The sequence below is a fragment of the Nerophis ophidion genome, linkage group LG26 (genome assembly GCF_033978795.1).
Source record: "Nerophis ophidion isolate RoL-2023_Sa linkage group LG26, RoL_Noph_v1.0, whole genome shotgun sequence".
In the NCBI taxonomy this organism is placed as follows: Eukaryota; Metazoa; Chordata; class Actinopteri; order Syngnathiformes; family Syngnathidae; genus Nerophis; species Nerophis ophidion.
In genome coordinates this window covers 2,483,260-2,495,759 of record NC_084636.1, presented here as the reverse complement: position 1 = coordinate 2,495,759, position 12,500 = coordinate 2,483,260, and the positions used below count along the sequence as shown (strand labels likewise).

General features: G+C 37.0%; 1 protein-coding gene across 2 annotated transcripts in view; it reads right to left on the bottom strand.

Annotated features, from left to right (window-relative positions):
• The window catches only part of polr1b (RNA polymerase I subunit B), a 38,896-nt gene extending 27,212 nt beyond the window's left edge, over positions 1-11,684 (bottom strand). For both annotated transcript variants that reach the window (XM_061887874.1, XM_061887875.1), the window contains exons 1-3: positions 11,468-11,684; positions 145-312; positions 1-81 (exon numbers count right to left, since the gene is read on the bottom strand). The exon at positions 1-81 is cut by the window's left edge and continues 66 nt beyond it. In XM_061887874.1, coding sequence (XP_061743858.1) covers positions 1-81; positions 145-312; positions 11,468-11,644 — 426 coding nt within the window. In that variant the 5' untranslated portion in view covers positions 11,645-11,684. The remainder of the gene's footprint in view (positions 82-144; positions 313-11,467) is intronic.
• Between the last annotated feature and the right edge of the window lie 816 nt (positions 11,685-12,500).

The window sequence follows — 12,500 nt, the reverse complement described above, 5'->3', positions numbered from 1 at the left end:
CTTCACCATGACGGGCACTTGACCCAAAGACTGCTTGATGATGCCTTTGGGGACGCCATTGATGGACCAGGTGACATCCGCCTGTCCCCACGCAAAAAATGAGAAGAAATCCCTCTGGGACAATGGCGACAAACACACACTCACCACTATCTTTCCTTTGTAGGAGCATCTTCTTCCCCGACACTCTGCCGGGAACACTCTCAACTCCCTGCAGACGCTGCCTTTGGCGACCACAGGCTGGGAGATGGCCACCTCCACGAACGCCAGGCTGATCTTGTCATTTTTCACCATGAACTCCACAGGTGGGATCGCCTAGCAACCACACCACACGACGCACACCCGTTATCACACACACGTTGACTACATTCCTAATGTCGCCGATTGTGGCGCACCACCAAGGCAAAATAAAAGCCACCACCCCTTTAAAATTAGGGTTTTTTTTTACATGAAAGCTAATAAAAGTAATATAATATATTAGATGAGGAAATTTCTGAAGGAATTGCGTGTGAATGATCCAATGCTGAAGTTGAACTGAAATCCTGGCATTTTTTTTTTTTAGAATTGCTGAAGTAGAGCACACAATTGCAGAACAGGCTGAATAATTTGAATTTGGAACAGTATGAATCAGATGAAAAATGTGGGAATTGTGGAACTTTAAAAATGTCCCATTGATTTCAATGGGAATTTCGGGAAAAGCGACAATTTTTTTGAAAAGTTTTTTTTTTTACTTGGGGAAAAAGTAGTTTAAATTTCCAGGATTGTGGAATGGTTTGAATAGGTTGAAAAATGTGGAAATGGTGGAAGTTTGAAAAATGGCGGATTCATTTTGAATGGGGAAAAATGTCTCGGATTAACTGGAATTCTGGGAAATCTGGGAATTTTTGGAATTTGTCAAGGGAAACCTGTGATTCCTGAACAAACCGAACAGTTTGAGGTTGGAACGCTTTGAATCAGATGAAAAATGTGGGAATTGTGGAACTTTGAGGAATGTCCCTTTTGATTTTAATGGGAATTTCCATAAAAATGGGGTATTTAGGGAAAAGTGAGAATTTCTTTGAACAGGGTCAAAAACTTGAATGAGTTGAAATGGTTGGTGTTAGAATTTTTCAAATCGGACGAGAAATATTGAAGTAATATCAGGTTGAATTTAGAAAATGTATTCTTGGAATTTCGGGAAAACCGGTAATTTTTCCAGTTCAAAAAACAACTTCATTTTTGTCCTGATTAAGGGGAATGTTTTGACGGTGGAACGGTTGAAATCCGTTGAAAAATGTGGAAGGAGTAGGTTGGAAATAAGGGTGGAAATAGCGCTTTGGAAAACCAGGAATTCTGGATAATCCTGGAATTTTTTTTGAATTTCGGAAAAAAGTAGTTTGAATTTCCAGGATGGTGGAATGTGTGGAATGGTTTGAATAGGTTGAAAAATGTGGAAATGGTGGAAGTTTGAAAAATGGCGGATTCATTTTGAATGGGAAAAATTTCTCGGATTAACTGGAATTCTGGGAAATCTGGGAATTTTTGGAATTTGTCAAGGGAAACCCGTGATTCCTGAACAAACTGAACAGTTTGAAGTTGGAATGCGTTGAATCAGATGAAAAATGTGGGAATTGTGGAACTTTGAAGAATGTCCCATTGATTTCAATGGGAATTTCGGGAAAAGCGACAATTTTTTGAAAAGTTTTTTTTTTTTAACTTAAGAAAAAAGTAGTTTAAATTTCCTGGATGGTGGAATGTGTTGAATGTGGAATGGTTTGAATAGGTTAAAAAATGCGGAAATGGTGGAGGTTTGAAAAATGTTGGATTCATTTTGAATGGGAAAAATGTCCTGGATTAACTGGAATTCTGGGAAATCTGGGAATTTTTGGAATTTGTCAAGGGAAACCTGTGATTCCTGAACAAACCGAACAGTTTGAAGTTGGAATGCTTTGAATCAGATGAAAAATGTGGGAATTGTGGAACTTGGAGGAATGTCCCTTTGATTTCAATGGGAATTTCCATAAAAATGGGGAATTTCGGGAAAAGCAAGAATTTCTTTGAACGGGGTAGAAAACTTGAATGGTCTGAATGAGTTGATATGGTTGGTGTTAGAATTTTTCAAATCGGACGAGAAATATTGAAGTTATATCAGGTTGAATTGAGAAATGGTATTCTTGGAATTTTGGGAAAACCGGTAATTTTTCCAGTTCAAAAAACAACTTAATTTTTGCCCTGATTGAGAGGAATGTTTTGACGGTGGAACGGTTGAAATGCGTTGAAAAATGTGGAAGGAGTAGGTTGGAAATAAGGGTGGAAATAGCGCTTTGGAAAACCAGGAATTCTGGAAAATCCTGGAATTTTTTTTGAATTTGGGAAAAAGGTAGTTTGAATTTCCAGGATGGTGGAATGTGTTGAAGGTGGAATGGTTTCAATCGGTTGAAAAATGTGGAAATGGAAGTTTAAAAAATGGCCAATTCATTTTGAATGTGAAAATTGTCCCGGTTAACCTGGAATTCTGGGAAATCTGTTATTTTTTGGAATTTGTCAAGGGAAACCTGTGATTCCTGAACAAACTGAACAGTTTGAAGTTGGAACTCGTTGAATCAGATGAAAAATGTGGGAATTGTGGAACTTTGAGGAATGTCCCTTTGATTTCAATGGGAATTTCCATAAAAATGGGGATTTTCGGGAAAAGCGAGCATTTCTTTGAACGGGGTCAAAAACTTGAATGGTCTGAATGAGTTGATATGGTTGGTGTTAGAATTTTTCATATCGGACGAGAAATATTGAAGTAATATCAGGTTGAATTGAGAAGTATTCGTGGAATTTTGGGAAAACCGGTAATTTTTCCAGTTCAAAAAACAACTTCCTTTTTTTCCTGATTAAAAGGAATGTTTTGACGGTGGAACGGTAGAAATGCGTTGAAAAATGTGGAAGGAGTAGGTTGGAAATAAGGGTGGAAATAGCGCTCTGGAAAATCCTGGAATTTTTGGGGAATTTGGGGAAAAAAGTAGTTTGAATTTCCAGGATGGTGGAATGTGTTGAAGGTGGAATGGTTTCAATCGGTTGAAAAATGTGGAAATGGTGGAAGTTTAAAAAATGGCCAATTCAGTTTGAATGTGAAAATTGTCCCGGATAACCTGGAATTCTGGGAAATCTGGGAATTTTGGGAATTTTGTCGAGGAAAACCTGTGATTCCTGAACAAACTGAACAGTTTGAAGTTGGAACGCTTTGAATCAGATGAAAAATGTGGGAATTGTGGAACTTTGAGGAATGTCCCTTTGATTTCAATGGGAATTTCCATAAAAATGGGGAATTTCGGGAAAAGCGAGAATTTCTTTGAAAAACTTGAATGAGCTGAAATGGTTGGTGTTAGAATTTTTCAAATCGAACGAGAAATATTGAAGTTATATCAGGTTGAATTGAGAAGTATACTTGGAATTTTGGGAAAACCGGTAATTTTTCCAGTTCAAAAAACAACTTCATTTTTGTCCTGATTGAGAGGAATGTTTTGACGGTGGAACAGTTGAAATGCGTTGAAAAATGTGGAAGGAGTAGGTTGGAAATAAGGGTGGAAATAGCGCTTTGGAAAACCAGGAATTCTGGATAATCCTGGAATTTTTTGGGAATTTGGGAGAAAAGTAGTTTGAATTTCCAGGATGGTGGAATGTGTGGAATGGTTTGAATAGGTTGAAAAATGTGGAAATGGTGGAAGTTTGAAAAATGGCGGATTCATTTTGAATGGGAAAAATGTCTCGGATTAACTGGAATTCTGGGAAATCTGGGAATTTTTGGAATTTGTCAAGGGAAACCTGTGATTCCTGAACAAACTGAACAGTTTGAAGTTGGAACATGTGAAAAATGTGGGAATTGTGGAACTTTGAGGAATGTCCCTTTTGATTTCAATGGGAATTTCCATAAAAATGGGGAATTTCGGGAAAAGCAAGAATTTCTTTGAACGGGGTCAAAAACTTGAATGGTCTGAATGAGTTGATATGGTTGGTGTTAGAATTTTTCAAATCGGATGAGAAATATTGAAGTTATATCAGGTTGAATTGAAAAATGGTATTCTTGGAATTTTGGGAAAACCGGTAATTTTTCCAGTTCAAAAAACAACTTAATTTTTGCCCTGATTGAGAGGAATGTTTTGACGGTGGAACGGTTGAAATGCGTTGAAAAATGTGGAAGGAGTAGGTTGGAAATAAGGGTGGAAATAGCGCTTTGGAAAACCAGGAATTCTGGGAAATCCTGGAATTTTTTTTGAATTTGGGAAAAAGGTAGTTTGAATTTCCAGGATGGTGGAATGTGTTGAAGGTGGAATGGTTTCAATCGGTTGAAAAATGTGGAAATGGAAGTTTAAAAAATGGCCAATTCATTTTGAATGTGAAAATTGTCCCGGATAACCTGGAATTCTGGGAAATCTGGGATTTTTTGGAATTTGTCAAGGGAAACCTGTGATTCCTGAACAAACCGAACAGTTTGAAGTTGGAACTCGTTGAATCAGATGAAAAATGTGGGAATTGTGGAACTTTGAGGAATGTCCCTTTGATTTCAATGGGAATTTCCATAAAAATGGGGATTTTCGGGAAAAGCGAGCATTTCTTTGAACGGGGTCAAAAACTTGAATGGTCTGAATGAGTTGATATGGTTGGTGTTAGAATTTTTCAAATCGGACGAGAAATATTGAAGTAATATCAGGTTGAATTGAGAAGTATTCGTGGAATTTTGGGAAAACCGGTAATTTTTCCAGTTCAAAAAACAACTTAATTTTTGTCCTGATTAAAAGGAATGTTTTGACGGTGGAACGGTAGAAATGCGTTGAAAAATGTGGAAGGAGTAGGTTGGAAATAAGGGTGGAAATAGCGCTCTGGAAAATCCTGGAATTTTTTGGGAATTTGGGAAAAAAGTAGTTTGAATTTCCAGGATGGTGGAATGGTTTCAATCGGTTGAAAAATGTGGAAATGGTGGAAGTTTAAAAAATGGCCAATTCATTTTGAATGTGAAAATTGTCCCGGATAACCTGGAATTCTGGGAAATCTGGGAATTTTTGGAAGTTTGTCAAGGGAAACCTGTGATTCCTGAACAAACTGAACAGTTTGAAGTTGGAACGCTTTGAATCAGATGAAAAATGTGGGAATTGTGGAACTTTGAGGAATGTCCCTTTGATTTCAATGGGAATTTCCATAAAAATGGGGAATTTCGGGAAAAGCGAGAATTTCTTTGAACGGGGTCAAAAACTTGAATGAGTTGATATGGTTGGTGTTAGAATTTTTCAAATCGAACGAGAAATATTGAAGTAATATCAGGTTGAATTGAGAAGTATACTTGGAATTTTGGGAAAAACGGTAATTTTTCCAGTTTAAAAAACAACTTAATTTTTGTCCTGATTGAGAGGAATGTTTTGACGGTGGAACGGTTGAAATGCGTTGAAAAATGTGGAAGGAGTAGGTTGTAAATAAGGGTGGAAATAGCGCTTTGGAAAACCAGGAATTCTGGATAATCCTGGAATTTTTTTTTTAATTTGGGAGAAAAGTAGTTTGAATTTCCAGGATGGTGGAATGTGTGGAATGGTTTGAATAGGTTGAAAAATGTGGAAATGGTGGAAGTTTGAAAAATGGCGGATTCATTTTGAATGGGAAAAATGTCTCGGATTAACTGGAATTCTGGGAAATCTGGGAATTTTTGGATTTGTCAAGGGAAACCTGTGATTCCTGAACAAACTGAACAGTTTGAAGTTGGAACGCTTTGAATCAGATGAAAAATGTGGGAATTGTGGAACTTTGAGGAATGTCCCTTTTGATTTTAATGGGAATTTCCATAAAAATGGGGTATTTAGGGAAAAGTGAGAATTTCTTGAAAAGTTTTTTTTTTTTAACTTAAGAAAAAAGTAGCTTAAATTTCCTGGATGGTGGAATGTGTTGAATGTGGAATGGTTTGAATAGATTGAAAAATGCGGAAATGGTGGAAGTTTGAAAAATGGCGGATTCATTTTGAATGGGAAAAATGTCTCGGATACTGGAATTCTGGGAAATCTGGGAATTTTTGGAATTTGTCAAGGGAAACCTGTGATTCCTGAGCAAACTGAACAGTTTGAAGTTGGAACATGTGAAAAATGTGGGAATTGTGGAACTTTGAGGAATGTCCCTTTTGATTTCAATGGGAATTTCCATAAAAATGGGGAATTTCGGGAAAAGCAAGAATTTCTTTGAACGGGGTCAAAAACTTGAATGGTCTGAATGAGTTGATATGGTTGGTGTTAGAATTTTTCAAATCGGACGAGAAATATTGAAGTTATATCAGGTTGAATTGAGAAATGGTATTCTTGGAATTTTGGGAAAACCGGTAATTTTTCCAGTTCAAAAAACAAATCAATTTTTGTCCTGATTGAGAGGAATGTTTTGACGGTGGAACAGTTGAAATGCGTTGAAAAATGTGGAAGGAGTAGGTTGGAAATAAGGGTGGAAATAACACTTTGGAAAACCAGGAATTCTGGAAAATCCTGGAATTTTTTTTGAAGTTGAGAAAAAAATAGTTTGAATATCCAGGATGGTGGAATGTGTTGAAGGTGGAATGGTTTCAATCGGTTGAAAAATGTGGAAATGGTGGAAGTTTAAAAAAATGGCCAATTCATTTTGAATGGGAAAAATGTCCCGGATAACCTGGAATTCTGGGAAATCTGGGAATGTTTGGAATTTGTCAAGGGAAATCCCGCGATTCCTGAATAGTTTGAATCGGGTGGAAAATGTAGAAGTTAAAATGCACCAAAATCTGAAGAATAAGAAGAATAAATAGAAGACCATACGGAGCGTTCACACAATCAAAGCACCGAGAAGAAAACACAAAGTCTGCCGGTCTTTTTAACTCGTATTGCCAATCTTATACACACAATTCCGTTTCCATGGAGACGCACAACACTTCCTCATTCTCTGCCAATCCCCATTCACGTCAGGCACGGTGTGTTCAACATCATGGGAAATCGGACATCCATAACACACGAACATTAAGAGTTATCACCAGCAGGTTGTTACAGTATGAATGCATATGTAGCTTACTATTTGCGCAACATTGACTATTGATGCACCAAAAAAAGCAGCCCTGACATGGTCTTCTTTACAAGTATATGTACACTTTTGATCGCGACTGTATATCACGATTTAGGATGAAAGACAATACCAATCATCTCTAAAATACTTCCACCATCTAATGAGATCCTAAAATCCACCGTGTATATATATTGTCATACAGTACAGTTGGACAAGCGCGATACAAACATCCATCCATCTATTTTCTACCGCTTGTCCCTTTTTAAACATGGTTTAAAATAATGTGCCAATGTCCTTCAAAACATGACATTAATCAGTGTTACTATAGTGTTCCTAATAACAGTGTTTACTAGTGATGGGTCCAGCAACACCAATGCATCGGCGCATGCGTCGAGCTCGTAGAGCAAAACCCTGTGTCGGTGCTCGTACCGCTTTTAGAAAGTCATGTGACCGATGCGCCAAACTGTGTTGATAAGGAAGTGCATCTGTCAACGGGATGCTGCTGCCAACAGAATCGTCGCACTTCTGTCGTTGGTCATTTGTCGTCGTCAGAAATCTTTTTCTGCCATGTGGGAATATTTTGATCATATATTGGAAAAAAAGGTATTTGTGTTCATTTCCTTGTCGTTTCATCCTGTTCTCTCAAAGTTTGTACTTGATCTGTTAGTAGGGCTGTAACGGTACGTGTATTTGTATTGAACCGTTTCGGTACAGGGGTTTCGGTTCGGTACGGGGGGTGTTTCTAAGGTAAAGTCCTAACAAGCTTTCTTGCTTCTTCTGCCTCTGTCTCAGCACCCAGCATTGTCCCACCCGCACAACCATCTGATAGGTGACATTAAAAAGCAGTAACAGCCAATCCCTTCCATAGCTCAGTTGGTAGAGTGGAGGACTGAAGTTGCTGAGTTCCTTAGGGCACTGGTTCAAATCCAGCTAGATGGATAACCTTTTACGTTTTTACTATGAATTGATGAACGTGGACCCCGACTTAAACAAGTTGAAAAACTTATTGGGGTGTTACCATTTAGTGGTCAATTGTAGGGAATATGTACTGTACTGTACTATCTACTAATACAAGTTTCAATCAATCAATCGTGTATTCAGAGCGCATGTAAAAAAAAAAAAAATTCCAGTCCACAAGTATCCTCATTCACAACACGTTCTCTTAGATTTCCATGTTATGATACAGGTTCACATTATTTATTTAAAAGGATCTAAAAAAGATGAAAATATGCCTAAATGAAATACAATGACCTGCTTTATATTATTGTATATACTAGGGCAGGGGTAGGGAACCTATGGCTCTAGAGCAGGGGGCACCAGGTCGCCCGTAAGGACCAGATGAGTCGCCCGCTGGCCTGTTCTAAAAATAGCTCAAATAGCAGCACTTACCAGTGAGCTGCCTCTATTTTTACAATTGTATTTAATTTACTAGCAAGCCGGTCTCGCTTTTGCTGGACATTTTTAATTCTAAGAGAGACAAAACTCAAATAGAATTTGAAAATCCAAGAAAATATTTGAAAGACTTGGTCTTCACTTGTTTAAATAAATTCTTTTATTTTTTTACTTTGCTTCTTATAACTTTCAGAAAGACAATATTAGAGAAAAAATACAGCCTTAAAAATGATTCTAGCATTTTTAAACACATATACATTTTTACCTTTTAAATTCCTTCCTCTTCTTTCCTGACAATTTAAATCAATGTTCAAGTATTTTTTATTTATTTATTGTGAAGAATAATAAATACATTTTAATTTAATTCTTCATTTTAGCTTCTGTTTTTTTCGACAAAGAATGTTTGTGAAATATTTCTTCAAACTTAGGGCGGCATAGCTCGGTTGGTAGAGTTGCCGTGCCAGCAACTTGAGGGTTGCAGGTTCGATTCCCGCTTCCGCCATCCTAGTCACTGCCGTTGTGTCCTTGGGCAAGACACTTTACCCACCTGCTCCCGGTGTCACCCACACTGGTTTAAATGTAACTTAGGTATTGGGTTTCACTATGTAAAGTACTTTGAGTCACTCGAGAAAAGCGCTATATAATTCACTTCACTAACTTATTATGATTAAAATAAAATAAAAATATCCAGGCAAATCTAGAAAATTTGTAGAATCAAATTTAAATCTTATTTCAAAGTCTTTTGAATTTCTTTTAAAATTGTTGTTCTGGAAAATCTAGAAGAAATAATGTTTTGTCTTTGTTAGAAATATAGCTTGGTCCAATTTGTTATATATTCTAACAAAGTGCAGATTGGATTTTAACCTATTTAAAACATGTCATCAAAATTCTCAAATTAATCTTAATCAGGAAAAATTACTAATGATGTTCCATAAATTATTTTTTTAATTTTTTCAAAAAGATTCGAATTAGCTAGTTTTTCTCTCCATTTTTCTCGGTTGAATTTTGAATTTTAAAGAGTCGAAATTGAAGATAAACTATTTTTCAAAATTAAATTTTCATTTTTTTCATGTTTTCTCCTCTTTTAAACTGTTCAATTAAGTGTTTTTTCATCATTTATTCTCTACAAAAAAACCTTCCGTAAAAGGAAAAAAAATGTACGACGGAATGACAGACAGAAATACAATTTATTTAAATATATAGATGTATTTATTAAAGGTAAATTGAGCAAATTGGCTTTTTGTGGCAATTTAATTAAGTGTGTATCAAACTGGTAGCCCTTCGCATGAATCAGTACCCAAGAAGTAGCTCTTGCTTTCAAAAAGGTTGCTGACCCCAGATGTGGCTCTTTTGATGACTGCATCTGGCTCTCAGATAAATCGTAGCTGACATTGCTTAACACAGTAAGTAATGTATAATTCCGCTGGTATTCAGTGTCAAAAATAACGTTCAAAATATTAATACATTCTCGTGCATTTTCATCCATCCATCCGGTTCCTACCGCACCTATTCAAGAAGTCACATAACAAGTATTTTATTTATTTTTGGTTAGCCTCAGAATAACAATGTTATTAAAAAGAATAAGAGACTTATTATACTCTAAAAATGTTGGTCTTTCTTAAAAATGCACACATATACACATATAGATGTATTCAGTGTTAAGTATATATATATATATATATATATATATATATATATATATATATATATATATATATATATATATATATATATATATATGTATGTGGCTCTCACGGAAATACTTTTAAAAATATTTGGCTTGTATGGCTCTCTCAGCCAAAAAGGTTCCCGATCCCTCTACTACAGGGGTGTCAAACTCAAATACAGAGTGGGCCAAAATTTTAAACGGAACAAAGCCAAGGTTGAACAAATGAACCTTTTTAATAGGGACCCAAACAAGTTTTGCATTAAATATTGAACAAGCAAGGCTTATATAACTTTAGTGACATGCAAAATCCAGTTTCTAATAATAATAATTTAAAAAATATCAATGGCATATCAAATAAAATTTAAATAAAAATGTTATGCCTTTTTTTCTATTTTCAATCTTTTGAGGTAAATATCATTTTTTTTCCACAGGCTAATAATAAATTTGAAAATAAAATAACAATAATGAATGAACCAAACATTCAAGCCTTGAAGTAGCAAGAGAAAATGCATGAATAAAACGTTAATTATTGCTCAGTTTGCTGGAAGTTTCCCGGAAGAGTTAGTGCTGCAAGGGGTTCTGGGTATTTGTTCTGTTGTGTTACGGTGCGGGTGTTCGCCCGAAATGTGTTTGTCATTCTTGTTTGGTGTGGGTTCAGTGTGGCGCATATTTGTAACAGTGCTAAAGTTGTTTATACGGCCACCCTCAGTGTGACCTGTATGGCTGTTGACCAAGTATGCCTTGCATTCACTTGTGCGTGTGTGTAAAAGCCACAAATATTATGTGACACGCTGTTAGTATGGAGGAAAAGCGGACGTGACGACAGGTTGTAGAGAACGCTAAAGGCAGTGTCTTAAATGCACGCCCCCAATATAGTTGTCCAGGTGGAAATCGGTAGAAATTCAGGAGAATGGTTGCCCCGGGAGATTTTCGGGAGGGGCACTGAACTTCGGGAGTCTACTGGGAAAATTAGGAGGGTTGGCAAGTATGAGTATTAGCGGTGAATGCGGTGTTACAGCGGCACAGACGCTGCAGAACACCGGCGGGCCAGCTCTAATGCTGAATTGATATTGCCTCAAGGGCCAAATTAAATTACACGGCGGGCCAGAGTTTGACACCAATCCTCTACTAGGTCATAAAATCAGTGTCAGTTGAGTCGGTCCATAGGTTGCCTGTAGGGATGTTATATGTCCAGCAGATGTCAGTATTTAGTGACAAAGTATCAATACAGTTTTGCAATATGTCAAAACGCTTCATGACGCCTCATCAACCCATAACTAGTGTTTATTCGACGTCGCTTATTCAGTAACAGCAAAAAGAAAGCAAGATAAAGATGAATATTAACAGAAGTATTCGTCGTGAAAAAGTGAAAGTAGCAGCAGTGACCTGCACGACGCGGCTGAGTCCTTCCGTCATCGCCTGGTCGAAAGAGTCGATGTGAGCTTTCACCAAATCCTGAATGGAGCTCTGTTGACTTTCCTTCAAGGCGCCGAAGTCTCCGTCTGTCAGGTTTTTCAAACTTGGACTTTTCGCCACATTTGTCCACTTCGCTGAGGCGTCCATGCTTGTTTACCGCGTGTGCGCGCTCGCCCCGGAAGTACATCTGAGCAAAACCGGAAAGAGAAGGTGACTCATTTTTCGTACAATTTTTGCAGCATTTTTTTTTTATATCAATGATACATTAACTTTACAAAGTGACCCACTTAGATTTTGTGTTAACAAACGTCGACTGAAAACAATTAAAAACAACATTAAGTTGTACATCCGGGTACTCTCAAACAAAAAAATTATTTTTTGTCCAAAAAATTTATTTTTTGTCCTGTCCATCTTCTTCTTTTTTTTGATTGATTGAAACTTTTATCATTAGATTGCACAGTAATCAATTGAACACTAAATGGTAACACCCGAATACGTTTTTCAACTTGTTTAAGTCGGCGTCCATGCTTGTTTACCGCGATGTGCGCACTCACTCCGGAAGTACATCCGACCAAAACCGGAAAAGGAAGGTGACTCACTTTTCGTCTAATTTGTGCAGCATTTTTTTTTTAAATCAATGATAAATTAACTTTACAAAGTGACACACGTACATTTTGCGTTAATAAACGTCAACTAAAAGAAATTAAAAACATTAAGTCGTTGATCCGGGTACCCACCATAAATTGATTGACGTGACCCCCGACTAAATGCCTACTGAAACCCACTACTAGCGACCACGCAGTCATATAGTTTATACATCAATGATGACACATACCAATACGGCTGGTTTATTTGACTGAATTGCAATTATAAATTTCCCGCAGATGTATCATGCTAAAACGTCGAGGTATGATGATGCATGCGCGTGACGTCACGCATTGTAGAGGACATTTTATTCCAGCATCGTTCACGGCTATAAGTCATCTGTTTTCATCGCACAATT